At 45.8% G+C, this 27828-nt stretch overlaps 1 protein-coding gene and 1 long non-coding RNA gene across 6 annotated transcripts in view; one reads left to right on the top strand and one right to left on the bottom strand.

Moving 5' to 3' along the window:
- The window catches only part of tiam1b (TIAM Rac1 associated GEF 1b), a 48622-nt gene extending 20794 nt beyond the window's left edge, over positions 1-27828 (top strand). For 3 of the 5 annotated variants that reach the window (XM_061780974.1, XM_061780976.1, XM_061780975.1), the window contains exons 2-27: positions 2464-2554; positions 2631-3546; positions 5387-5846; positions 6919-7091; positions 7160-7384; positions 8251-8436; positions 10331-10477; positions 10562-10636; positions 10817-10987; positions 11830-11934; positions 12163-12244; positions 12900-12986; positions 13508-13720; positions 14379-14485; positions 18114-18296; positions 21030-21098; positions 22050-22175; positions 22258-22366; positions 22802-22981; positions 23057-23175; positions 23674-23782; positions 23882-23940; positions 24017-24122; positions 24981-25068; positions 25278-25450; positions 26065-27828. In XM_061780974.1, coding sequence (XP_061636958.1) covers positions 2641-3546; positions 5387-5846; positions 6919-7091; positions 7160-7384; positions 8251-8436; positions 10331-10477; positions 10562-10636; positions 10817-10987; positions 11830-11934; positions 12163-12244; positions 12900-12986; positions 13508-13720; positions 14379-14485; positions 18114-18296; positions 21030-21098; positions 22050-22175; positions 22258-22366; positions 22802-22981; positions 23057-23175; positions 23674-23782; positions 23882-23940; positions 24017-24122; positions 24981-25068; positions 25278-25450; positions 26065-26486 — 4680 coding nt within the window. In that variant the 5' untranslated portion in view covers positions 2464-2554; positions 2631-2640 and the 3' untranslated portion in view covers positions 26487-27828. Of the gene's footprint in view, positions 1-2463; positions 2555-2630; positions 3547-5386; positions 5847-6918; positions 7092-7159; positions 7385-8250; positions 8437-10330; positions 10478-10561; positions 10637-10816; positions 10988-11829; positions 11935-12162; positions 12245-12899; positions 12987-13507; positions 13721-14378; positions 14486-15004; positions 16240-18113; positions 18297-21029; positions 21099-22049; positions 22176-22257; positions 22367-22801; positions 22982-23056; positions 23176-23673; positions 23783-23881; positions 23941-24016; positions 24123-24980; positions 25069-25277; positions 25451-26064 lie in introns of those variants that run through there. The other 2 variants (XM_061780979.1, XM_061780978.1) reach the window with 2 other exon arrangements.
- LOC133481839 (uncharacterized) lies at positions 624-22161 on the bottom strand. Its single transcript, XR_009789624.1, has 6 exons — positions 22031-22161; positions 14272-14475; positions 11574-11634; positions 11100-11151; positions 10783-10969; positions 624-1213 (listed from the first exon to the last, which is right to left on the bottom strand). It is a non-coding gene; the product is annotated as an uncharacterized LOC133481839 (long non-coding RNA).

Genomic DNA, 27828 nt, shown 5'->3' with positions numbered 1-27828 from the left:
CCTTTTACCCCTGACGCGTCGGCGGCGACACGTTAGGGATAATCTAACGTAACCCTAAAAGTTCTGAACAGAATCGGTGACAAAGGGCAGCCTCGGCGGAGTCCAACCCTCACCGGAAACGAGTCCGAACAACCCGTATCGCAAGTCGTTTTGAACTTGCTTAGCAAAATTATGGCCCACGATGTACCCCACCAGTTGGTTTTCTAATACCATTTTTGGTGGGTTTTTTTTGCTGGATATTTCACTTCTATCCAGGATTTAATGAGCCAAACTTTCCCTGGGCTTTCACATGAAACAGTTGCATCTTTGTAGCGTTCTGTCACGGAGAGATGACTTGGTCCTTTTTCTCTCATCCGTCTTCCCCTCCCGAATGTCACAGCCACTCGGCCGTGGGCCGACGAGAACGGATGGCCGTCCTTGGGCATCAAACGTTGAACGCTGCGGTGCCAGCAAGAGGTGATGAGCGAGCAAAATGAAGGGAAAGGGCGCAACAAAAGGTAGAAAAAAACGGGGTCAGCACCAGTTTACGTAACGCCCCCCCCCCCCATTCACCCGCCCCACCCAACCCCTACTCGTAAGTGCATGCGGCAGCCAGTAGAGGGTTGGGCTCCCACTGTCGTCGTCCTAAGAGGATGGGTGCACAAATTAGGAGGAAGAGTCAGTTAATCTCTTGCCCCATCTGTTGATGGTCCCAGGACTTTTTTTTTTTTTTTTTTTTTTTAAAGCAGCCTTGATGCAGGTACATCCTGACCACACTGGAGTCTACACATAACATCCTCCACTTGTCTTGGGCTTCACTTCACCTCTGTCAAAATGACACCTCGTGTTCATGTCGCGGTTTACGGGCACTTCACATTCATCCATGTGAGCAACTCTCCAAAAGCTTTCATGACTGCTTCGCTGCATTCTAAATATAGGGGAGACCCGTAAGGTCTCACTCTAGGTTTTGAGCTGACGATTTGTGCGGTATAAAGGGGCGAGTGAGGGAAAGGCGAAGTCGGCCGCCGGGAGGTCCGCTACCGTCGTGGGCTCAGCGGTGAGATCCGCCGCCGCCCCGGTGGTCCTGCTAAGAAGCGGAGGCCGAGCCCGAGCGGGCGTGTGAGTCGTCCTCGGCCGGGCCAGAGGAGAAGAACACCGGCGTGAGGGAGGCCGGCGAGGATGGTCCGATTCAGTTAGTCGAATACAAAATTTCCAAGGCAGGAGGTCCTCCAGCCTGCGGAAAAATAGCACATTTGCCATAGCGCAAGACAAGGAAATGAAGCCCGGCTTTTTTGTCTGTGGTTGTACATTCGCAAATAAATATTTGCAATGTACACTCTTTTTTTATGCAAACACAGATACCAAATACATCACAGCGCTGTATTTAAAAATTAAGAGCTGTCCATGAAGTCATGTATTTTTTCTTTCTTTCTTGAACCTTACCCAGGTAAGGTATTTGCTACAGGGGCGTTTGAAGCAACCAGCCCAGGAACTTTGAGTTCCGGTGGCCCTTGTGGTTTGTGTTTCAATCGCACTTATTAGTTCAGGTTACCTTCAGCAAATGAGGCTGATGTTGCTCAATACTGACACCTACTGGATCTAAAAAAATGCTGTTGTTTCAAGCTTTCAAGTTAACGTCTTATTTTATATCTTAATCTAAATTTCAAATATTTTTATACCTTTAAAACCTAGCCCTTCATCCAGGTGAGGCAACTGAGAACGGATTATGATTTTCAATGCCGACCTGGCTGCAGACAGTCTTTGAGCTAGTTCGTCCTTTTATTGTATACAGGTACATTTCAATTAATTAGAATACTATATTTATTCTATTTCCCTTTCAAAGTCCCACAACAAATTTGAGAACAATAAATGAGTCATCTGCAGGCTTCTACATTTCTATATTTATCTATTTATAATTTATAATTGGTAATCTATTCAGGCGATGACATCTTTCTTTATGCAAGTTCTCCAGCTTTAGAGAACATCCGCTCCCATGCCTTTTATGGACCTTTCATTCACCATGTGCTATGATGTAATGTAATATTTAACTTGTTACTGTATCACATTGTACAGTTTGTATATATATTTGCTTCTATTTTGCTTGGTTTTACTCTGCTGTTTGCAGCCAGGTTGACCTTCATGTTAATTGCGATGAATGAATTTGGAGTGGTGTGAAACCAACTTCGGCGGTTTGTTCCCGACTTCGGTGCGCGTTCAGTTCCCACTGAGTGACGGTGTGAATGTGAGACTGAATGGCTGTCCGTCTCTATATGTGCTCTGTGTCTGACTGGTGAGCAGTCCACGGTCGGGTCCGTCTTTACCCAAAGTCGGGTGGGATAGGCGACAGTTCCATGTGACCCTGAACAGGATGAGCAGTAGCAGAAAATGGATGGATGGATTTCCCAAATTTCCTTCATAGCGAGGGCTAACACTCTCTCACGTTTCTGGTATGCTGTCTCACTTTGCTCTTTCTTCTCTTTACAGCTTTTTATATTGCCACAAGGGCTTAGGTTCCAGACTTGTATGAAGTTGGATTGATGAGAAACATGTCCGAGAAGTTGCGTCCATCCGGCAGGTAGGCTAACGCAGCACTCGTCCTTTAATGTGTCGTTATGAGGAAGATGATACATAAGCCTGTTAATGTTCTTCAGTCGCTGAATCATGGGCAATGCGGAAAGCCAGCACGGGGAGAATGCCTTCTTTGGTACGGAACGTGGCTATTTGTCACGGAAGCATATGTCACGCTCTCTTCGCATCTCCAACAAGCAGTCGCGGCGCTGTCGGCACGCCTCGTCGGGCAAGATAGAGCACAGGAACTCCGAGGCCAGCACGCGCTCCAGCAGCACCCCCAGCATCCCGCAGTCCCTGGCTGAAAATGGTCTGGAGCCTTTCAATGAGACCAACGTCCTGCCTGACTTTGGAAGTCCCATTTGGGTGGACCGTGTGGTCATGAACCTGAGGCCCATGTCCTTCCACCACGACCTGTCCAGTCCCACGGCGCACGGCAACACCATGCTTATCACCCTCCCCGGGCCCACCGCAGACGAGGTGCAGGATGAAGACGTGTATGCGGGCGAGGTAACGTATCTCCAGGACGCCCGGGACTGCACCAAGGAGGCCACCGGTTTTACGAAGAAGCGATCCAAGTCGGCGGACACGTGGCGAGACGACAGCCTGGAGTTCTCCCTGTCGGACCTCAGCCAAGACCACCTGACCAGCACGGAGGAGATGATAACCCCTAGCACGGAGCGGGACTTGATGGACTGCGAAGGCCCGCTCCAGTCCATTCCCGCAGAGTCCACAGACCGGGCCAACTCCTTAGACGAACTGTACAACCAGAAGACCACCGGTCGCAGGCAACCCCACGGCCGCTACGCCAAGTTGCATGACGGTAAATGGGTCGCCGGGGAGGGCGAAGACGATAAGATGATCTGTGAGGAGGACAGCAACACCTACAGCGCCTTCACTCTGCCGTGCAGACGCTCACATTGCCTCTCTGAAGGCTTGCGCGGACCCCAGGTCCCCATGAGCGGCAGCATGCAGGGCAGGAGGGCGCAGACCATCCAGGTAAGCTCTTCATTTTGTACACTCATGTGCTTCGAATTTCTTGAAAAGACAACACGCCTTTGCATGCGATAACTACAGTCAACGTATTTGCAATTTAGCATCTGTGAATTCGACATTTGCAGGTTATTTTTGGGAAGCTATCCTCATTGAGTGATTGATTGAAGTTTATTTCAAACATTGACAAACAAATAGCAATCCGTGACTAATTGACTCCTCTTCATAAAACCTAATTCCCTATAATGCCACAAGATGGCATCAAAGCACCTTTTTCTATTAGACAAGTCTATGGCCTGACTAAATAAGGCTCCTCCCCTCAGTTCAACATAGGCGCTTGGGACCAAGATGCCACCAGATGGTGCCAAAGCAGCTTTGGCCTGCGCACAGAAAGCGTATATTGAATAATAGCGTCACCCCCCAAAATCGACGAATACCGTATGCAAATCTGCGAATGCCAAACCGCAAATATGCAGGGCTTCACTGTGACTATAATAATCCGAGAAAGAAAAACAGACAGAAAATAGTGTTAGTTGGCGATCTCACTTTGTAGAGAAACGAAATGATACTGGAAAAAAATGGTGCATATCCTTTTGTTACAGAAATGCGTGCCTGTAATGGTCCCTGAAATAACTTGAAACTGACAACACTGTAAATTCTGCCGCTGTTATGATGATCCGGCAGTTGAATCTGTGCTGGGTATAATTCAATCTCAAGAAGTATTAAGGCATTCTGCTGCCTAATGTGTGGCCCATTATCAAAAGGCTAGGCCTCAACGGCTTCCACTTTGAGTCCAGTTTTCAAAGCATGCCTCAGGCGCTGTTGTTGTGTCAACAAAAAAATGACACAATCCAGTTCTCACTTGCGTTTGTGGTGTAAACGCCATCAAAACGCTGACATTGTATCTTGTTTGCGCTCTGGATAGAGTATGAAAACCAGTGCGGAATCCTAATGCAAGACTGGTGGCAACGCAAACAAGACCTTGCAGCCCCCCATACACACATCTCATTTATTCGCCCTTTTCATTGTGTGTTTCCTCTGCTGCATAAACTGCACAATCAGATTAACAGTCCAAGGAAAGCTCCTATTTTCCCCCCTGCCTGTTTTTCTTGGTCCAGAAGAGAGATGTTGAGGGCGGAGGGGGTGAGCTTAAAGTCACTCCCCGTTTGAAATGCTTCAGCCTTTTGTCATGCTAATGAGCGGAGGCCCGTGGAAAAGTGTCACAGTAAAAATAGTGTGCATGGTGGCCTTGTCAGTGCGAGCCCCCCCCCCCCCCGACCCCCACTTTAAAACGCTGTACTGAAAGGAGCTGCGGAGCGCATGATTGTATCACGTGATTGGACGGCAATACCGAGCTCTGCGTTCCCCCAGCTTCCATCTCCCAGGAGCCTTTGGCCATGTGTGTAGGAGCAGGGGTAGGGGTGTGAAGGGGGGGCAGACACGGTGGTGCCACAGCGAGGGCAGCCTGCACTCAAACAACAGCCACGGTCCCGTTTAGACCAGAAACCTTTTGTGCCAGGAGACTTGTTTTTCTGCAACTCTGATAAAACTCGATGTCTGAAGCAGGGTCAGGTCGAGTTAGTCCTTGGATGGGATTACCTTGTGCCGTAAACTGACCTAGCCTCTGTGGGTGAGGACTGGCAAACCAGCCCGTATAAATTTTATTGAAAAGAGCATCTGTTCATAAAAACAAAAACAAAAACAAAAACCCTATGCCAAAACTTCATCCAAAAACGGTGACCCTGAGTGGGGAAAAATCTGGAAGAAGAAATAAGGATCTGAGCTACTGGATTGTGATGAAGTGTACGTGGTCATCATGCCGTCTCACCCGTCGCGGGCCCCACAGGACGTCACCGCCGGCGAGGGCAGCGAGTACGAGGACAGCGGCATCGACGGGGTGACCGCCGAGGCCGAGTCCCGCCGCTACAAGACCATGTCGGCCTCCTTCTCAGTGTGCTCGGCGGCGGGCGGCAGCGTGTTCGCCGGCAGCGACAGCGGTAGCAGTAACGGCGGCGGCGGAAGCGGCGGCGGGACCGCCGATTGCGCCCAGGGCGTCTACGAGAACTTCCGCCAAGAGCTGGAGATGAGCTCCTGCCAGACGGAGAGCTTGGAGGAGGTGCTGAGCGACGAGCAGAGCACCATGAGCTCGCCCTATCAGTCTGACCCGCTGCTCGGCGCAGGCGCGCAGGGGATGGTGCGCAAAGCGGGCAGGCTCGCTGTCAAGAACTTCCTGGTGCACAAGAAGAACAAGAAGGTGGAGTCGGCCGCCAGGCGCAAGTGGAAGAGCTACTGGGTGTCCCTCAAAGGTTTGTCACACATTCACATTAAAACACTTCTACAGACGTTATCACCTGACGTTACACGTACTTTCGGATGGAAAAAACGGATTGCGCCACTAGTAAACAAGCCCTTACATGTCTCAGCTAAAGAAATCTAAAATCTTCTATTGAAAATAGAAGACAAGGCAAACTTTCGACCCTTAAATGTCATTTGACCCAGACAAAGTCAAACAAGGTTAATGGCTTGAATGATGATTGAACCTTTTTCTCTACCGCCATAGTTTAAGCGTGCAGTCGAAACGAAGATGTCGCGTTGGTAAATTGCTTGAAAGGGAGACAGTGGAGACATGGCGGCAGTGGTTTAGTCTGTCAAGACTTGGGCTTTGGATTCAGAGGACACAGTTTGAGTCCCACTATGGACACAAATGTGAAAAGAAATGGCAACTAGTGGTTGGAGAAGTCTCTTTACTGCAATTGGTTGATGACCAGTTCAAGGTGTACCAGACGGGGTAGGCTCCAGCATACCCGCCGTCGCTAGACAAGATCGACACGATCATTGAGGAACTGACTAATTAATTGGCTTTCTGTTGCACAAACGTGATGGTGAAATGGATAGCGCATTTCGAGCTGACGTTAGCACGGAGGCTAGCCATGAGATTTTGCGAAATTACTCAACAAACATTTTGTACATATCTGTGAGAAAATGTCTTCCACAAACCCGATGATGGACATTTGGTTCCCAGTCTCTTCCTTTAGAAGTGGCGCCTACGCCACCTGGGAGTCATGCGATCGTCTCTGTACAACATTTATGACATCCACTTCAAAAAACCTTTTGGCGTGTATCTGCCGTTTTAAGGTCCTACCACTCGGAAGTACCCTGATGCCTATTAATTGCAAATATTATGAAAAGGTTGATGTATAAATTACATGTACAGTGTTCCCCTGATACCATGGAAGAGATCCACAGTCGTTCAGTTCTTTTTTTTCTCGCATTTGGCCCCTGGAGAGCAGAATGAAGCTTCTTTCTTGATCAGTCCTCTCCACTTTCAAAGCAACCACCATGTAATCAATTTCTCTCGCTCCCCACCCCCTCGCTCAGGCTGCACTCTTTTCTTCTACGAGACCGACGGGCGCTCGGGAATCGACAACAGCAGCGTCCCCAAGCACGCCATCTGGGCGGAGAACAGCATCGTGCAGGCCGTACCCGAGCATCCCAAAAAAGACTTTGTCTTCTGCCTCAGTAACTCGCTGGGAGATGCCTTCTTGTTCCAGGTGAGACAGTTAACACCCTATTTGTTTACAAGTAATTAAAAAGTCAATTGTCCATAATATTTCCGCAGACGTGCAGCCAGACCGAGTTGGAGAACTGGATCACGGCCATCCACTCGGCGTGCGCCACTGCCGTCGCCCGGCAGCACCGGCGCGAGGACACGGTGCGCCTGTTGCGTGCCGAGATCAAGAAGCTGGAGCAAAAGATCGACATGGACGAGAAGATGAAGAAGATGGGCGACATGCAGCTGTCCGCTGTCACCGACGCCAAGAAGAGGAAGACAATCCTGGATCAGGTACGCCTTTGCGGATGTTTTCAAAGTTGGATTTTTCCCACACAGACAAAGAATTATTCAGACTGCTACTGATGCATCATTCATTTCCTAAAAAGAAAACACTTTCCTCAAAAGAAGACAAGCTTTACACTTTCTTAAAAGAAGACAATCGATAGTGCACTTCCCTAAAAGTGTGTTTCACTTTCCTAAAAAGAAGAGAAGCTATTGATGTTACACTTTCCAATTACGAAGACAAACTTATTGACGTAGCACTTTCCTAAAAGGAAGACAAACTATTGGTCTTTCACTTTACAAAAAAGAAGACAAGCTACTCATGTTCAACGTTTCTTGAAAGAAGACAAAGTATCGATGTTGCACTTTCCTAAAAAGAAAACAACTGGTGTTGTGCTTTCCTAAAAAGCAAAGATTGAATTCATCTTTTGATTTTTGCACTTGTAGTGTGCAGTGGTGTACCTAATATTACGACCAGTGAGTGTATGTCCCAGCATGCAGTTGGCAACATTCATCAGCCCTGCCTCTCTCCCTGTATATTAATGAATTATCTTTAACGGGCCCGTTTCAAGGGAGATCAAGTGGTCTTTGTCGGGTCTGTTAGATCGTGCCCGGTCTGGGCGGTTCTCCTGGGTCAGTGTCAGTTTTCCCATTGTGCCCAAGTGAATAGATAAAATGCATGAAACACTGGCAGCCAGTGGAATGTGTGGCATTGTTGCTGTCTTGGCAACAACACAGATGGGTCACCTCTTCCAAACAGCGTTCGCCAGAACTGGGACCGGCCCGGTTGGATAAGCGCAATCAATCGCTCCACTGCCCCAGTAAACATCAGCCACAGACCGCGAAAGCAACAATTTCTCGCTGTCGTTCGGCAGATCTTCTTGTGGGAGCAGAACCTCGAGCAGTTCCACATGGATCTGTTCCGCTTCCGCTGCTACCTGGCCAGTCTGCAGGGCGGCGAGCTGCCCAACCCCAAGCGCCTGCTGGCCTTCGCCTCGCGCCCCACCAAGCTGGCCATGGGCCGCCTGGGGATCTTCTCCGTCTCGTCCTTCCACACGCTGGTAAGTCGGCTCTCCCCTTCCTTGCATGACTTTCAGAATTTGTGGGACTAAACAGGAACACACTGGAAATGTGCAATTATAGCGCTTTGTCTCTTAACAGGTGATTTCTGAAAAACGTATTCTTATCACATTTTCTCATGCACTGAAATTGAGAAATCTTTGAAACACTTTTGGTTTCATCATTTTGGGTGCTCTTTATAAAATAAACCTAAATAAAAAATGGTTTTTTTTTTACCAATATTTCCTGCTAAATTTCTGGAACATTTCTAGAAATTAAATGTTTTAATTTTGGGAAAATTTATTGAAATGCTATGAATATTGTGTGGTATTATTATTATTATTATTAATAATATTTAGTACTTGTATTGCTTTGCATTAAATATGATTAAGTTATGACTATTATATATTTAGTTACATTTATTATTATTGTCCCACTTTTGAATCAGTATTTTAAAAGTGTATTTAACTTATTCATTTTGTTATATTGTTTTATTTGTATTTAGATTTTAATGTATTTACTATTTTTCATGAATGATTGCCCACCCCTCTGCATATAAATTATAAAATACACTTAATAATAATAATTGTATTATTTATGTACCAGGATAAATATGACTATCTTACAGTATTGTTACATTTTGAGATATTTGCAAATAATTCCAGAACAGGTATGTGAATACAACTGGGCCAATGGGGGAGCAACATTTCATGAATGAATTAGTTTCATCTTCGAATGACTTCATATAAAAAAAAAAAAAAAAGAACAAAATGATGTATCCAGCTAGGAAGAGCACTGTTATTTTGGTGCCAGGGTGGCACATTCGGGGTTTGGCGTCCGCCTGGGAGCTTCTGAGGCACTGGGGTCACATGACCCTGCAGCTAAAAGCGGCCGTTGTACAGGAAAACATCTATTTGAAACCTCGCCGCCAACATGCCGCCGTTGCCAAGCGGGTGGGCGTTTGAGCTACTACACACAAGTCGGGTGGGATATTCATATTTGTATTTTTCTTTATGACTCTCCCACACATCTTCCTGTTCAGGAATAGCCGGTCGGTCGTGCTTTTGCGTTTCCATTGCGGGATGATGGCGACGATAGCTGTGGCGTGAGGCGCCAATGAATTCAGCAATGAAGAAGGCCTCACAGTAAACAAAGGACAACAGTGGAGGACAGCCAGCATTTGGTGTTTCTTCTTTCCAAGACGAGATTTATTTTCGTTTCCATTGTCGCACGGAAGCGACCCTTCTCTGTTCATCAAGGGCCGCCCACCAAAGGATGCCAAAAAGTGGCACGGTGCCACTTATTTCGATACTCTTTACAATTTTTGACAGTACAAATTCCTGCTGTATCGTACTGAACTGCTTAAAATACTGTGAAGGAAATTCAAAGATTTGTTTGAAAATATATGGTCAGCTAAGCCTACAGCCCCAAAATGCATCTCCCCTTCGGATTGTCCGCCGGTGTGGCCACTTTAGAGCGCCTCGTTGTTGTGGCCGTGTGTGCATGCCCGTCACAGGGAGAGGGAAAAAGAGTGATGGCGAGGAAAAAAAACTCGTTGTCGTGAGAACCGGAACGTGGACAGGGGCTTTTGTTGTTGGCTGTGAGTGCGTGCACGTCAACATTAGGGTTTTGGCACTCTCCCCAGCTATTTATGATAAAAGCCACCTTGCGCAATAGAAATAAACAGAACGATCACAGTCAAAAAATAAGTCCAAGGCACACACGACCTACACGTCCTAAAGTTAATGCAATTGCTTCTCTCTTGCCAGTTATTTATGATAACCGCCATTATGCACAATAGATATAACCACAACAGCCAGAAATAATCCACAATCCGAGGTAATCCAGCGTTTTTCAGTGATGGTGTTCAAACGGCGACTTGCGTCGTGGCTTCAGGTGGCGGCTCGGACGGAGAGCGGCGTGAGGCGGCGGGCGCACGCCATGTCACGCTCGTGCAGCAAGCGCAAAAGCCGCTTCTCGTCCCTCTGGGGTCTGGACACCACCTCCAAGAAGAAGACCAGAGCCCACCCCAGCATCAACCAGGTTTGTGTCAGCCCATACTGTTCCCCTCAACTTTGTATTCTTCCTCGTCGTATTGCACACGAATGTTGTGTCTGATGTGGGCAGGTCTTTGCGGACGGAGAAGAGCTTGCGAAAAGCACCGCAGATGGACGATACGGCGACTCGGCAAAGGAGCCCCAAGTTAGTTATTTTATTATTATCTTTTTTTTTTTTAAACGTTCAAATCTGTTTGCAGTGAAATCAAGTCATATCTCTAATTAAAGGCCATGAGGCACACAGCTTTGTGGTTTTAACAAAGTGCAAACATTGAGTTCGATGTGCTGTACTTAGATGAAGTCAGCGTTGTGTCTCCCACTGCAGCCAAACGAGGAGGCGACCGGCAAGAGCGTCCCGCGGGCCGGCACGGAGAGTGACATCTGGCTGCCCGACCACCTCACCCCCTCCTGGGTGTGTTTGCCCAACGACCAGCCGGTGCTGACCATCGTCCAGCCCGGAGAGTCGGCACTGTGCGTGCTGGAAACCATATGCAAGGTGGGTCGCCGTTCACAGAATTCGAGCAAAACATCTTGCCGAGTACTTTCACGGACATGATGTAGCCCTTTTTATAAGGAGATTCTGGGTGACGACTGTGACTACTACTGACCTGAACTGAAAAGATGACCAGACATGTTGTGTTGGGCGTTGTGCCGTGCCGCCTGTTATGGCCCAAAAGGTTTCGGTGTTATTTTTGTTTTTTTTCTCGAGTTTACGGAACGTTATTAATCCAGTGTAGTCGACACTTCTCAAGGGACAGATTGGGAAAAGAAATTGTATATATTCATGTCATTTAATATATTCCTTACTATCTTAATATGTCTAACGTGTTACTATGCCACTTTGCTATTTTAATGTTTCCGATGTGACTTTTTATTTTTCCATCTACTTGCCTGATACTTCTTTGATTGTACTATGCATCTATCGAGCTTGTGTTTGAGTAATTTAGCAAAACAATGTCAGCTCTATCGCACGTTATCCAGTTCAGTGTCAAGTAGCAGGTGTGCGCCATTAATCCTAGCAACAGCAAAGTGAAGGAATTAGCCAGTTAACTCTGTCTGAATCCATTTTTGAAACAATTTACCTGTTGAAATGTAAATTACAGCCTCCGTTGCGTCTCCCTTGGAAGTAATTCTTCTTTTCGACTGAAACCACACATCAGAATCAGAATCAGAATCAGAATCATCTTTTAAGATGACTAAAATCGCCTTTCAAGCCCTTTACCTCGCTTTCGCAATCGCTGTGCCTCGGTCAAAGGACGTTTTTTGCCACTTAGTACACGTGACATCATGAAAGCGACAGGATCAATGACGGTAGTCAGTGTTAATCCTCACGTGCAGGCCCACCACCTGGATCCCACCAAGCACTACCTTCGGCTCAAGTTCCTCATCGACAACCGAGTTCAGTTCTACATCCCCAAACCGGAGGAGGACGTGTGTGACCTGGTACGTGATGTCTTGTTGGAACATAGTTACTCATGATAACTCCGACCTTGGCTTCCTACCCGAAATTGAAACCCCAATCCTGGTTTGGAGCGCTACATCTGGCTTTAAACCCAAAATTTGAAACCCTAACTTTGGCTCGGAACTCCAATTTAAACGCTATCCCAATCAATCAGACTTTGTGATTAGCGTTAGCTGAACTAATTTTTATTTTTGTTTGGTTTCCAACAGCTTTACAAAGAAGTTGAACTCTGCTCCAAAATAACAAAAGTGGTCCAGTTCGACAGAGACGAGTCATGCATGATTGGTTACGGTAGGGAATGCTTCACTTCTAACGTTCTCAAGTCTGTTTATCCAACTTAGCTCAACTGATTCATACGTATTCAGGATTGATTCATACGTATTCTTAAATGATTCACATGTATTCCTAACTATTTCAGATGCATTTGGAACTGATTCACATGTATTTGGAACTGTCAGATCGATATTAAAACGACTCATCTGTATTTGTAACTGATTCAGATGGATTCAGGACTAACTCCAGCGTATTCGGAACTACGTTAGATCTATTCTCCATTGATTCACATACACTCGTGCTAATCCACACTTCGTAACTGACTCACATGGATTTGGAAGAGTTTCAGATGTATTCCTAACTGTTTCCTTATTCTTAACTGATTCGGATGTTTTCTTAACAGACTCACATGTATTTCGAATGGATTCAAATGTATTTGGATAAACGGATTCCCACATTTGTCACATTTTAAGATGCATTTTGAATATTCGTCACTTAGTCACACGCATTCATAACTTTTCTGTATTCGTAACCGATTCAGATGTTTTGTTTTTTTCGTTGATTCAGAAATATTCTCGATTGATGGTGTGATGTATTGTGGCTTGTTGCTCAGCCTGTCGCAGCACTCCGGCGTTTTATATAACCGCTCTTCATCGTCCTCCGCCTCCTCCAGGTTTCTCCATCTCGGTGGTGGAGGAGGACGGAGTGCAGCAGCTTTACATCACGGACGTGAGGGCGGGCGGACTCGCCTTCGCTAAAGGTCTGTCGCACTGAAAGCACTTAATGGAGCAAGCAGAGCGCCTGCCGTGTGCATGTTTACAATCGTGTTTATGCAAAACATAAATTATTATTTTGTAACTTGTAACCCAAACCTTGCTTTCAATTCCTAACTTTGGCATCAAAACCTAATTTAAGACTCTAACCCTTATTTTAGAACGTGCTTTAAAACCCTATCCCAGTCTTGAAACCTAACCGACACTTCAAACCCTAATTGGAAATCCAAAGCCTGTATTTGAAACCCTTACCCTGGCTTCAAACCCTTATTTGCATCACTCACCCAGGTTCGAAACCCTAATTTAATACCCTAACTTTGGCTTCAACTCCTAATTTGAACATTTGTAACCCTTGATTGAAACCTTAATTTGAATCCCTAACCTTTGCTTCAAACCCTCATTTTTTATTGGAGCGAATTGGAGCCAGGCCTACACAAGCCCATATTTTCCACTCGCCCATGCTCGTGTTTTGCGCAGCTCGTCTAACGGAGTCCGCCGATGTCGGCAGGTCTAAACGCAGGCGACGAAATCCTGCAGCTGAACGGGAAGGAAGCCCACAGCCTGCACTTCTGCGACATGAAGGCGGCGTTCTCGCTGTCGTCGCTGGCGTTGACCGTCAGCACGCTGCCTCCCCTGGAGCGCCGCCAGCTCTGCTTCCTGCCGCCGCGGCGCTCGGACGTGGAGGAGGACCTGTACACGGACATCTTCTCCCAGAGCCAAGGTGAGCGTTAGCGGACCGACGCGGACCTCGGCCAAGGCCGCGCGAGCCGATACACGTCGGACTTTTTGGGCGAGTCATGACATGCTCGGCCCTGCTGTTCCACTCCGGGCCTGTTGGTGGCGGTAGTCCGCATTACAAATTGCGTGCGCGCAACTCCCCGTTGGATGTATGCGGAGTCTCTCTCGGCCCCTAATACAAGTGGAGAGTAAAATGGAAGGCCTAACCCTCGTTTGATGTCGAAACCCTAAATCTGACATCTAGATCCGTAATTTAAAACCTAACCTATGTTTGAAACCCCGATCCTGGCTAGGAAGCATCATTTGAAACCCTAACCTGGCTTGAAACCCTCATGTTGGCTTCAAACTCTAATATGAAAGCCTAACCCAGCTCGGAATCAAATTTCAAACCTGAACCCTGTCTTGAAACCCAAATTTGTAACATATTAAAGTGAAATTAGATTTCTTCAGCAGCACCTTTATTCGAAACCTGCACCAAAATGTTTCGTTGTCTGTCTTGGCCCCTGTGCCAACCCTCAACCAAGTTAACCTCACCTTGAGCCTTTCAATACTCCGTTGCGCTTGTTTTGACGCTTTACGGGGAAACTATTGTGGAGTCTTATGGAAAACAAAGCTCAGCGGCTCTTGCGTGCGGCTTTCAGAGGAAATCCTGGACGACAGCGCGGGGCTGCTGCCGGAGAGCTCGGGAGACAGCTTGGACGACGACGACGACTGCGAGATCTTCGGCCAGACTGACGCCTGCAGAAAGGTAAGAAAACACCACACGGCGCATTATAGCGCGGGTTTTCACCGATTGCTGTTCACTGCATTCCTCCTTTCAAATCCCACGTTGACGTGACGTGGACATTGCTCTAAATATTTCATTACACGCCTGAGTGCTTGTTTGCCTCAAGGTGAAGAATTTTGCTTCGAATGCAGCTTTTTGAGTCCAATTCCCATTTGCTGCGATTAGAAAACATCGGCGCAGCGATGGGACGGAGACAAACTTAAGATGGCCGAAAGGACGTTTAACAGTTTTATGTTCTGGCACGTAAGCGAGTGCGAACTGGCACCTCGCTCGCTCCCGGCCAGCCTGCACGCAACATTTGGTGCTTTTTCACCCGCGGCGAGATTTTGTCTTCTGAAGAGAACAGGCGAGCGGAAAAACAGCTACCGACAGCAGCATCGCCCGAGAACTGTCATTTGAAAGCCAAATTTAAGGCGAATTGTAACTTCTATCCTTGACTTCAAACCCTACCTTGTATGAAACTCCAATTATAAATCATAACCCTGTTTTGAAACCCAAACCAGCCTTGAAACCCTTCTTAATTTTAACCCCAACCCTGGCTTGAAACCCAAATTTGAAAGCTTATGCCAGGCTTGAAACCTTAACTCTAACCTTAATTTCAAGACATCACTCTGTCGTGAAACCCAAACCTTGGATTGGAGCCCTAATTTGAAACTTTAACCCTTTTTTTTGAAAGCCCAAATCCGGCTTCAAACCCAAATTCGAAACTATAATATTGTCTTGAAAGTATTATTTGATACCTTAACCTTAGCTTCAAACCTTAATTTAAAACTCAGATTTGAAACCCTATCCCACCCATGCTTCGAGCCCTAATTTGAACCCCAAACTTTAACTTGAAACCGTAGCCCAGGTTTAGAACCCTAATTTGACCTCCTAACCTTGCCTTGAAACCCTAATTCGAACCCCTAATCCTTGTTTGAAACCCTAACCCTGGCTTGAAACCCAAATGTGACACCCTATGCCAGGCTTGAAACTTTAACCCTGAATGCAAACTCCATTTGAAACCCTAACCTTGGATCGGAAGCCAAATTTGAAACTTGAGCCCTTGTTTGGAACTCCGACCCTGGCTTGAAAGTCACGTTTGAAAACGATGCCGAGCTTCCAAATCCTAACCCTTGTCCAAAACTCGAATCTGAAACCGTGCCCCCTTGTTTGAACCCAAATGAGCGTATTTGGGATGAGCATTAGGTGCAGGACTAGTTCCTCTTGTTGCGTGTTTCACCGAATGCGTTACGATGCAACCGAAACCCTCCAGCGCAGTTGTCCCCGTGCCCCTTCCCACTCCTGAAACTCTGCATTCACATTGGGCTGCCGCCAAACCCGTCCCGCCTCACGCGCCCCCCCCCCCGCGATGAGGAGACTCCTTTCCTTCCTCGCTCATTCCGCTCCACTCCGAAGGCTGAATGGTTGAGGGAAGGAGAGAGCAAAAGCACAGCCGACGCAAAGGAGCGGGAGAGGTGGGCGGCCGAGCGTCTTCCCGGGCTCGTCCTTCATCTCCCGAGCACCTGCTGCTTTCTTTTCCCTCTCCCGACTGGAGGCGAGATGGGCTTCTCTGCCGCGGGTGGAATGTGCGCCGAGTAGAGCTTGATTAAAGTAAAAAAAAATAAAATAAAAAAAAAAAGTGGGGAGTCTCGCCGCATCCAGCCATGTCCGCTCTGAAGTGGAGTCATCCCAGGAAGCGCTCGTGCGACTCGCTCTTTGACATGCTTCATCTGGTGAGCTTGCACTCTTTTCCTTCTTCTTACCTGACTGACTTTTCGACTCTCCCGTTTTGCCTCGCGGCTGGCAAGAAGCCAGCCACCGCCGAGAGTCCGTTTCCCCCGCGTTGTGCGTGTGTACTGCACCTTTAAGGGGCTCGTGAGAACGCGTGAGGGAGCAGTCTCGCTCGTTATGACAGAGGTGTGTGGTTTTTTTTGTGTTTTTTTTTAAACCCCCCAAAATATTGATTAAGCGGGGATAATTTGCCAATATGCGTTTTCAGGTAAAAAAAAAATACAAATAAAAAATGTCGCATGACATGTCTGTGGCTCCGTAGAGATCAGATACAAACTGCGTTACTTGAGTGCTTTGACTGCCAACTACTGTCCTGGCATGCATATTACAGCTTTTTTTGTGTTGCTTTTGCAGCCCTGTGCGAATGGCATATTTGACCCTTTTTTTTTTTTCTTACTGCATTGGCATGTAAACACTTTTGCCGAAGGCAGTCCTCCGTTTGTTCTCGCAGACGAGGTGTTAATGAGCTGTGACGAGTCTGACTGGACTGCTGCAGGCCTGATCGAGAAAGAGAAAGCAGTGAAAGCGCTTGGACCCGATGGGCCACTACGCTGCAGCTTTCGTTTGAATATCAACTGTTGCGTTGCATTAACACGCATTGCATTGAAAGACTCGAAACCCTAACTGTGGGTGGAAACCGTAACCCTTAGTTGATTTCCTAACATTGGCTCGAAACGCTAATTTGAATGTCTAACTCTTGTTTCAAACTGTATCGAAACCCCATTGGAACCCTAACCTCGACTTTAAACCCTAATTTAAAATCGTAACCTTTGTTTAAAACACTATTCCAGGCCCAAATTTAAAACCCTAACCATGGCTTCAAACTCTCATTTAAAATCCCCAATCCTGTCTTGAAACCATAATTTGAAACTATAACCCTCATTTGAAACCCCAATTTAAAACCTTAACTGTTGTTTGAAACCCTATTCCAGACTTGAAACCCTAGCCTACATTTGAAGCCCTAACTCGGGCTTAAAATCTAAAGTTGACATTGCTTGAAACCCTAACCTAAGTGAGTAAATAGTTTAGGATTTGGGGTGCGCCTGCTGAGGATAAGAAAACCACTGAGCAGCAGTAGAAGCTCGTCACTCGATTCACAGCCGACACACACAAGCGGTCACATTTGTGTTTGCCAACGCGTGTGTTTTCGTTGCATGTGCCACATGCATGGATCTGCACACTAATTAACAAAGTGCATGAAGTGCTGCAGCCTTGAGTGAAAACGCTTATATTGTCTTTACGGGCGCATTGTACAACCCTCTCAATCCCTTGCCCTGGGCATAATGGTTACAAAAGCCGAACTTGCCATTAGACCCCGCAATAGAGAGGGGCGGGGTTTACCAGCAGCGACGGGACCGCCCCCTCAAAACAGCTACAATGAAGGCCCTGCACAAAAAGTCAAACAAAGTAACTGCATGAGCCATTGTGCACTGATGGAGGGGCTTGTCTATTTTTGCCCCCCGAATTACAGTGTAATGCTCATCAGGGCTGGTTTCCACGGCAACCCCCCCCCCCCCCCCTGTATGTTATGTGTATTATTTTGATGATAGCGCGAGATGAGATGACTCACTTACGGCGGCATCCGTAGGAGGAAAACACCCGGGAAAAAGACCGAGCCGAATGTTATGACACACTCAAAATAGACCAAATGATTCTTCTTTTTTTGTTGTTGTTTTAAGATATGTATGTCTATATGTATATATATCCTGAGCCACCTCATTGCTGGCTTCAGTCCCGATGAGTCTGTGCACTCCGGAAGTAAGCGTGGGAGCTGCTGGCCATTTCTCACTGTTTCTCGTTGTTTTTTTTAATTCAGAATACAGAGCAAGTGGCCGCCTTCTGCCGCAGCCTCCATGACACGAATCCCCCGGAGTGCGCGTCCTCGTCCTCGCCCAGCCCGGACTCGCCCTTCCCGCCCGCGCTCCGGCAGCTCTCGGACGCCGACAAGCTGCGCAAGGTCATCACCGAGCTGGTGGAGACAGAGCGCACCTACGTCAAAGTGCGTAGCCTTCCGTTTTTCTTCGTTTTGATCCGTGCCCTGAGAGAGGGGAGCGCAGCTGTGTCTTGTTTTAGTGTCTGACCGTTTATGTCTGTCCAGTATAAGTGGGCTTGATTGAGTGGGCTTGTGAGTCTAATCTAATAGCGGGTGATCGATGTTGTCTCAGTAAAATGCGGTGATGTTACTTTGTGTCATTGAGTTCAATGGAGGTTGTAATTCTCAGATCGATGAATTGTAACTAATGGACACACAAAATGAAAATACATGGAAAATATTGACATTTTTTTGTGTCTAAAAATTCCAATGAAGTTGGGACGTGTTAAACATAAACAAAAACAGAATACAATGATTTGCAAATCACGTTCGACCTACATTTAATTGAATACGCGACAAAGACAAGATATTTAATGTTCAAACTGATAAACTTTATTGTTTTTAGCAAATAATCATGAACTTAGAATTTTATGGCTGCAACACATTCCAAAAAAGCTGGGACAGGGTCATGTTTACCACTGTGTTACATCGCCTTTTCTTTTAACAACATTCAATAAACGTTTGGGAACGGAGGACATTAATTGTTGAAGCGTTCTTTCACATTCTTGCTCGATATACAGCTTCAGCTGTATACGGTCCGGGGTCTCTGTATTATTTCGTATTTTACGCTGCATACTGCGCCACACATTTGAAAATGGGAGACAGGTCTGGACTCCAGGCAGGCCAGTCTAGTACCCGCACTCTTTTACTACGAAGCCACGCTGTTGTAACACGTGCAGAATGTGGTTTGGCATTGTCTTGCTGAAGTAAGAAGGGGCGTACATGAAAAAGATGTTGCTTGGATGGCAGCATATGTTTCAAAACCTGGATGTACCTTTCAGCATTAATGGTGCCTTCACAGATGTGTAAGTTACCCATGCCATTGGGACTAACACAGCCCCATACCATCACAGATGCTGGCCCTGAACTTTGCGTCCATAACAGTCCGGATGGTTCTTTTCCTCTCGGGCCCAGAGAAGCCGGCGGCGTTTCTGGGTGTTGTTGATAAATGGCTTTTGCTTTGCAGAGTAGAGTTTCAAGTTGCACTTACGGATGTAGCGCCAAACTGTATTTACTGACATTGGTTTTCTGAAGTGTTCCTGAGCCCACGTGGTGATATCCTTTACACATTGATGTCGGTTTTTGATGCAGTGCCGCCTGAGGGATCGAAGGTCACGGGCATTCAATGTTGGTTTTCGGCCTTGCCGCTTACATGCAGCGATTTCTCCAGATTCTCTGAACCTTTTGATGATATTATGGACCGTAGATGATGAAATCCCTAAATTCCTTGCAATTGTACGTTGAGGAACATTGTCCTTAAACTGTTCGACTATTTTCTCACGCGCTTGTTCACAAAGCGGTGAACCTCGCCCCATCTTTGCTTGTGAATGACTGAGCAATTCAGGGAAGCTCCTTTTCTACCCAATCATGGCACCCGCGTGTTCCCAAGTAGCCTGTCCACCTGTGGGATGTTCCAAACAGGTGTTTGGTGAGCATTCCTCAACTTTCTCAGTCTTTTTTGCCACCTGTCCCAGCTTTTTTGGAACATGTTGCAGCCATAACATTCTAAGTTAATGATTATTTGCTAAAAACAAGAAAGTTTTATCAGTTTGAACATTCAATATCTAGTCTTTGTAGTGTGTTCAATTAAATATAGAACGCCAATTCCAATGAAGTTGAGACGTTGTGTTAAACATAAATAAAAACAAAATACAATGATTTGCAAATTATGTTCAACCTCTTATTTTTTTTTTACCATTTTTATAAAACAATAGTTACAACAGGCGGCACGGTGATCGACTGGTCAGAGCGTCTACCTCACAGTTGTGAGGACCGGGGTTCAATCCGTGGCCTCGCCTGTGTGGAGTTTGCATGTTCTCCCCGTGCCTGCGTGGGTTTTCTCCAGGCACTCCGGTTTCCTCGCACATCCCAAAAACATGCATGCTAGGTTAATCGAAGTCTCTAAATTGCCCGTAGGTGTGAATGTCAGTGCGAATGCCCTGCAATTGGCTGGCAACCAGTTCAGGGCGTACCCCGCCTCCTGCCCGATGATAGCTGGGATAGGCTCCAGCACTCCCACTCAGAAAATGGATGGATAGTTACAACACTAAATAGGCAGTTGTAGTGTATTTATTTAACATGATATTATTTTGTATTTTTCACTAAATTTGTGGCACCAAAGTCTATTACTTTATATATAAATCATTGTTATTATTATTATTATTATTATTATTATATACTACAATATTTACAATAATAATTGGACCATTGTAGTGTCGTTGTTAGTTTAGTATTTAATAATTTAATATTATTTTCTTTTTTGTACTGTATTTATTTTGAAAATAATAATTATTACTAATAATAATTGGGCCATTGCAATGTATTTATTCTCAATACAATCAAATGTATCACACAGAGACTGTTAACAGCCTATTTTGACAACCGTGTCTATTGGCTTTTTTTTTTTCTTTCCTCTAACGGTTTAATCACTGTTGTAAAAATGAATTACGTAACACTCACCAGACACTTCATTAGGGACACAAGCAAATGAGTACACGAGTGCATTTGTACACGTCGGCATGCGCAAAAAGATACTGTCATGTCTGCAACCTCGTTAGATTCTGCAGGTTTACCTAATTTTGGCGTTTTTAGGCAATCAATCAATGACCGTAATCAAAACAAATTCTTTGTCTTCTGCAGGACCTCAACTGCCTCATTGGGAGATATTTAAGCCCACTGCAGAAAGAGACCTTTCTCACTCAGGATGAGGTATGTTGCGTAGAGCGCGCGTGTCACGTATGCCAATGCGGCCGTGGGCGCCGCAGCCTTCAAGCGAGTAGAAGTGGCTTACATAATGGCAGAATGGACGGCTTTGTGCGAGGGCCAGAGCGCCGATCGCTGAGGGAAGAGAGGAGGATGGGATCTTTTTACACCTGTGTGCTACTTGGACACTGTGAGCAGTTTCTGTGCACCATCTGCTGCACGGATCTATTATATTGTCATGTGGATTAAGTGGGATTTGGTACGAAATGTCATCAGTATTTAGTAGACAATTTGACATTTTGTGTGTGTGTGTGGGTTGGGGGGTTTATTTGTGAAAATAATATGCCGTGATAGTGCGGCAACTATAATTGTGTTGACATAATGGCAGCATACAGTGTTTCTGTGGCAAAATATAGTGTTTTTATTGGCCACATTTCTCACCATGAGAATTTAGAGGGAATAAAAAATGTGGCGAATGTTAATAAAATGTACAATTGAGTACAATTTTGTACAAAACATCATTGTTATTTATTTAACAGACGGACTTTTATAAGCAGGGATTATTGTTTCTATATCAATGTTGTTCAATTTTGTGTTTTGGGCAGGTTTGAGGGGAGTTCTTAATTCATGTTGATTTTTGATGATAACACCTCAACCATATTTGTGTTGCCATTTTTTTTAGTTGAAGTGAGAATTTAGTAGGATTTTGTACAAAACGTCAATAGTATTGATTGACCCATGTCGTGAATAGCAAAAATCGAAGTAATTGACACCCGCCAATATTTAGTGTTTTTTCTATCCTGCAGGTGCCACAAGGTGGCGACAGAGCACTTTTTTTCTTTTAGACAAGGCTATGGCCTGACTCAATAAAGCTCCTCCCCTCAGTTCAGTTCAATTGTTTCCATAACAACGGATACCATGTCTTAACGCCAACCTACCTTTCTTTTGTTGTTCCAGCTGGATGTTCTTTTTGGAAATCTTCCAGAAATGGTGGAGTTCCAGGTGGAGTTCCTTAAGACTCTGGAGGATGGAACCCGACTGGTTCCCGATCTGGACAAGCTGGAGAGAGTAGACCAGTTTAAAGTAATAAGACACAGATATACATAAAAAAAGGTGTGTTCAACTCTTCCAGCTGCGTAACGCCTCCTTGACCTGCTATTCGTAGAAAATCCTGTTCTCCCTGGGAGGCTCGTTCCTCTACTACGCCGACCGCTTTAAGATCTACAGTGCGTTCTGCGCCAGCCACACCAAAGTCCCGAAGGTCCTCGTTAAGGGTGAGCGACTCCTCGTTCCACCTTGTTGCTCAAAAGGAGAAACTGCTCATAGTCTCGGGACCATCTGCCGTCTGCCCGACAGCCGCGATTAATCTCTCGTGCGGAGTTGTCAGCCTTGCGGTTGTACGTTTGACCTCTGCATACTTGCCTGCTGGTTACTTTTTGGCTGCAAGACAGACCGACCTGCGTCCGAGTGCAGCCTGTTCTCTTACAAAAAAGACGAGGTGGCATTCACTGTACGTACAGCAGTCAACTGTTGTAACCTTAAGAGCCGTTGCAGTCCAGCAGCGTGTCCGTATGCAGAAGTCATATTTTTGTTCGCTATTATTATTGCTTTTAGGCAAGCAGAAACCAAAGGAAAGGCACAAAAAGTGAAGTATTTGAAGTGACTCCTAAATGTCCCATCTAATATTTATGGTTTCATGTCCTTTGCAGCCAAAAGTGACCCCGACTTCAAGGCCTTCCTGGACGAGCGCAACCCCAAGCAGCAACATTCGTCCACGCTGGAGTCGTACCTGATCAAGCCCATCCAGAGGGTTCTCAAGTACCCTCTGCTGCTCCGGGAGCTCCACTCGCTCACTGACCCGGACAGCGAGGAGCACTACCACCTGGACGGTGAGCACCGCTCGCGCCGCCTTGTCTTAAGAAAAGCCCAACGCCGCGCTAACCGCCGTCCGCTGTCGTCGGCAGTCGCCATGAAGGCCATGAACAAAGTGGCCAGCCACATCAACGAGATGCAGAAAATCCACGAGGAGTTTGGCGCCGTGTTCGACCATCTCATCACCGAGCAGAGCGGTGACAAGAAGGAGGTACAGTGAAGTCAGTCGGTTTGACTCCTTGCTGTTTGTCCCTTTCAATAAATGGCTGGAAGTGCATCGGCGACTGATTCCTTTCACTTCACTCGCGTGGAGATCTGTAAGATGTTTGTATGTCAGGGAGGAGCCAAGTTTAGCCTGGGTTGTTTGTTGCAGAAGCAATCGCGAGAGTCTTTGACGCATGTATATGCTTTTGTTCTGATGAGTGGCACCTAAAAACAAATCACACCATCAGTAAGCCATTTATTTTTAAGGGGGATGTAAGATGAGTTGAAATGATATTTAAGTGTTTTGGATCATCGTTGGGCGTATATTGTTTGAAACTCTTAATATAGGCAATGGTAAACATTTGTAGGCATCAATTCCTCACTGTTTTTCGTCATTCGCGGCAGGGCTCGGCCCGTACGTTAATCAATGGCGACTCTGTATAATCTGTGAAAATAGGCTACACGATTGAATACTTTGAAGGGAATATTTTGTCTTAATTGCCAGGTTGCTGACTTGTCCATGGGCGACCTGCTGCTCCACACCAGCGTGACATGGATCAATCCACCTGCTTCCTTAGGAAAGTGGAAGAAAGAGCCCCAGATGGCCACTTTTGGTATGACGCCTTTCTTGTTGACGCCTTTCTGTGATGTGGCTCTCTGAGGATGAATTTTATGGTAACATTTTGGTTTTTTGGGGTCGTAATTGTTCTTAGTGTTCAAAACAGCCGTTGTCTTCGTTTGCAAAGATGGGTCCAAACAGAAAAAGAAAATGGTGAGTGGCTGCACAACGTAAGAAAAGAAGTTTTGCGTTTCAAAATCAAAAGTTTAGTCCTATTTTTCTTCCCAAGGGTGGTTCCCACCGAGCGTCTATGTCTTCTGAAGAAAAAGACCCCTTCCGATATCGTCACATGATTCCGACAGACGCCCTCCAAGTTAGACCGTTGGCTAATGCAGGTAAATTGATAATTGACTTTATTTGTATCCCCATGAGATTCGGTAGATTCAAAGTCGTGCAGTTTGTACCAGTGCTTGCGAGCCAAACAGTTTAAAAATAGTATGGCTGCCAATTTTGACTAATGATGTCCAGTGGAATCATTTAGAGGCTTAGGTTAGAACTATTGTCATGTGATTAGAGTTACAGTAAGACGTTTATGGGGGTGGTGTAAGGGCTACAGTTGGGGGGGGTTAGGGTTAGGTGGCTCAGATTAGGGTTGCTTAAGGTACAACTCCAATTCCAATGAAATTGGGACGTTGTGTTAAACCTAAATAAAAACAGAGTACAATGATTTGGAAATCGTGTTCGACCGATATTTAATTGAATACACGACAAAGACAAGATATTTAATGTTCAAACTGATCAACTTGATTGTTTTTAGCAAATAATCATTCTTTTAACTTTTACGGCTGCAACGCGTTCCCCAAAAAAGATGGTGCAGGTGGCAAAAAAGTTGAGGAATCCACCTACAAAGTTTCAACAATTAGTGTCCTCCGTTCCCAAACGTTTATTGAATGTTGTTCAAAGAAAAGGCGATGTAACACAGTGGTAAACATGAGCCTGTCCCAGCTTTTTTGGAACCTGTTGCAGCCATAAAATTCCAAGTTAATAATTATTTGCTAAAAACAATCAAGTTGATCAGTTTGAACATTAAATATCTTGCCTTTGTTGTGTATTCAATTAAATATAGGTTAAACATGATTTGCAAATCATTGTATTCTGTTTTCATTTATGTTTAACACAACGGCCCAACTTCACTGGTTGTGGACAACCGCGCTTTTCAAGCGTGAGTCTGAATAGATGCGTTTCTTCTTCAGACGGCGAGGGCACGTCCGTGTGCGAGATCGTCCACACAAAGTCGGAGTCCGAAGGCCGGCCGGAGAGGGCCTTCCAACTGTGTTGCAGGTGAGGATCACACCTTCACACAATGTTTGTTTTCTGCGGTTATCTTTATAGAAACGGTATATCTGCCGGCACACTTTTTTTTGTCATGGTTTTCAGTTCAGGTCAGCGGTAGTCACTCAGCCACCCAGAAGTACCCTGGTGCCGATTGTTTACAGACATTAGGGAACGTTCTGTAGACCAGATCTGGTAACATTCTCTCATTCCCTCAGCTCCCCGGAGAGCAGGAAAGACTTCCTAAAAACGGTGCACTCCATCCTGCGGGAGAAGCACCGGCGGCAGTTGCTGAAGACAGAGAGTCTGCCGCTCAGCCAGCAGTATGTGCCCTTCGGAGGGAAGCGCCTGTGCGCGCTCAAGGGCGCTCGGCCCGTCATCAACCGAGCAGGTGAGTGAACCGCCGCAGTGTTCAGCGTCTGAGTCGAGGTGATGCAACTCCAGGAAATGCGGCTTTTGTGCTACGATGTTCTTTGCACTTGGAATTGGGGCTGTTCTATTACTTTTCATCCCAACACAATGGAGTTAGTGACGCAAGGTTCTCTGCAAAACTTACAAGCACAAAGCTAAAGCTACTTCAGTTCAGTCATTTTTCGTGATCCTGCGTCTGTTTTTAAAGGATTTCTTTCAAAACGAACCAGAAGGCCAAGGATGTTTCCACTGATTAACAATGTCATAAAACAATAATTATGTACTGATAATATATATAACGGGCGTTATGATATAAATATTAGCTGCTGTGAACAAAATGTGCTATGTGCATGCACAGAAGCTTTCATGTCAGACCAGGTTTCAATCTGGATCCGATCCAGATTGCACACTTACCAATGTAAATTGAACACGGAAAAACTTCATTGGATGAGGTTTGAATTTTTTGTGGGCTTGAGACGTGAAAAGGAGTAAAGTTGAATCCAGATCTAGAATTTTTCGGTTTTAAGCCTTGAAGAAAGTTTGCCCTCATGTTGTCATTGGCTTCTCGTGTTTTTTTTTTGTTTTTTTACAAAGCGTCTGCACCAACCAGAGCCTTCGGTCGGAGAAAGCTGGTGCGCAATCGCTTCACCATCGACACCGACATCGTCTTTGACGGCGAGCCCGAGCGAGATTCCGCTTCCCCTCCGGAGCCCGAGGATGAGCCGACGGAGCCGGAGGGCGACCGGCTTCTGTCGTCGTCGTCGGACGCCGGCGACACGGACCGCTGGGTGGAAGAACAGTTTGATCTCAAAGAGTACGAAGACCCCGAGGAGGTGAAGGAGACGGACATCCTGAGCGACGAGGACGACGGGCTCCGCCTCGACGCCTCCGTGGCCGCGTTGTCCCTGGAGGGCGAGAGTCCCGGGCACGGCGAGGCCTCGGCCACGACGGACAACAACGAGGACCGGGCTAACGTTTGGGTGCGGCGGGAGCATCCGGAATGCTCGCCCGACTGAAAGTGCGCTTCGGACGGATTTTAACGGTCTCCACAGCGATGCGTGGACCGTTAGACATGAACCAATCATAGTACAATCATGGACTCTTTATCACGTGCTTTGATGACTGGCAGTGTTTGCACACTAGGGCGGCGCCGTGCAGCCCAGCCTGCTGTTGCCAAATTACACTCGTCACAAAGAGTTCGGTATAGTGGGCTTTCGAGTGAAATTTCAGGTTGAACCTAAAATGCACTCTAATCTTTACAGGTGAACTTTTAAACTTTTCAATGTCCAACTGTTTCAATACTTTTTACGAATGTATGTTCTCCAAGAGGTGAGTGACCAAATGTATTCCCAAGGATGTCCACTTCGATTCCTTTCTGTGACTCTTCCAGTCTCTTTGTATCTCTGTGCCAGTCTAAGCTCAGTGGCCACTCCCCCCTGAGAACATCCTGCACTGTCGATCAATTGTTATGCGCCGTCTTGCTCTCATGAATGGAAACCGCACGACGAAGAGGACTTCTTAAATACCAATTCTAATTCGACCAGGAAATGTATCGGTCCATTCATGGATCAAACACCCGCGCTGAATCCCATCGTTCCGCTCCTCAGAGAACAGCAAGTGGTTCAACAAGTATTGAAATGTGCATCAAAAGTTTCGAAGTCAAATGAAGTTCACCTCCGAAGGTTGTAGTTCATTTTAGGTTGATCCTGAAATTTCACCCGAAAGCCGGAATATCTCTAACTTTGTGTGAGTAGCGTATGTATTCGCGTGACTCGGATAGAATTTTATATTTGTTCTCACAGCAATGGAATAAGTAATAGCAAACGGTGTCGTGTATCGCATCGTTCAATGGACTACTCTATTTTGTTTATGTAAGATATTTAGTTTTACAGCTTTTCTAGTCTGCTTTGGTTTTCCTGAGTACATTTTTTGGTAACAATCTGTGCCCATTTTAATTGGTTTTAAGTTAACATAATCCTGTTTTACTTGAATATTTCTTTTCGTGTTTTTGTTTACTGTGGAACTTCACTCTTTTCCCGCTCTTCGGTATTTCCTTTCCAAGAAAACTCGCAAATTTATTTGCACATGAGCTCTTTTGGTTTTAAAAAATGGTCTTCACTGGATTTCAAAGCAATGTTTTTTTATTATTATTATTTATTGAGTTGTAAATATATTTGTTAGCAAAAGTAAAGGAAGGTCCAAATTTGCTCAAGCAATCACAAGAGAGGGAAGATGTGCAGCTTTTGGTCAAAATGTGTTGAAATAATCGCGCTACCAGGACTGCATTTTTATTATTATTACTGTGCCTGTATATAGAAAATGTATTGATATCATAATAAAAAAAACTGTTGTTTCCTA

This window comes from Phyllopteryx taeniolatus, chromosome 8 (assembly GCF_024500385.1).
Source record: "Phyllopteryx taeniolatus isolate TA_2022b chromosome 8, UOR_Ptae_1.2, whole genome shotgun sequence".
Classification (NCBI taxonomy): domain Eukaryota; kingdom Metazoa; phylum Chordata; class Actinopteri; order Syngnathiformes; family Syngnathidae; genus Phyllopteryx; species Phyllopteryx taeniolatus.
Note: the sequence above shows the minus strand (reverse complement) of the source record. Positions and strands in the feature narration are given on the sequence as shown.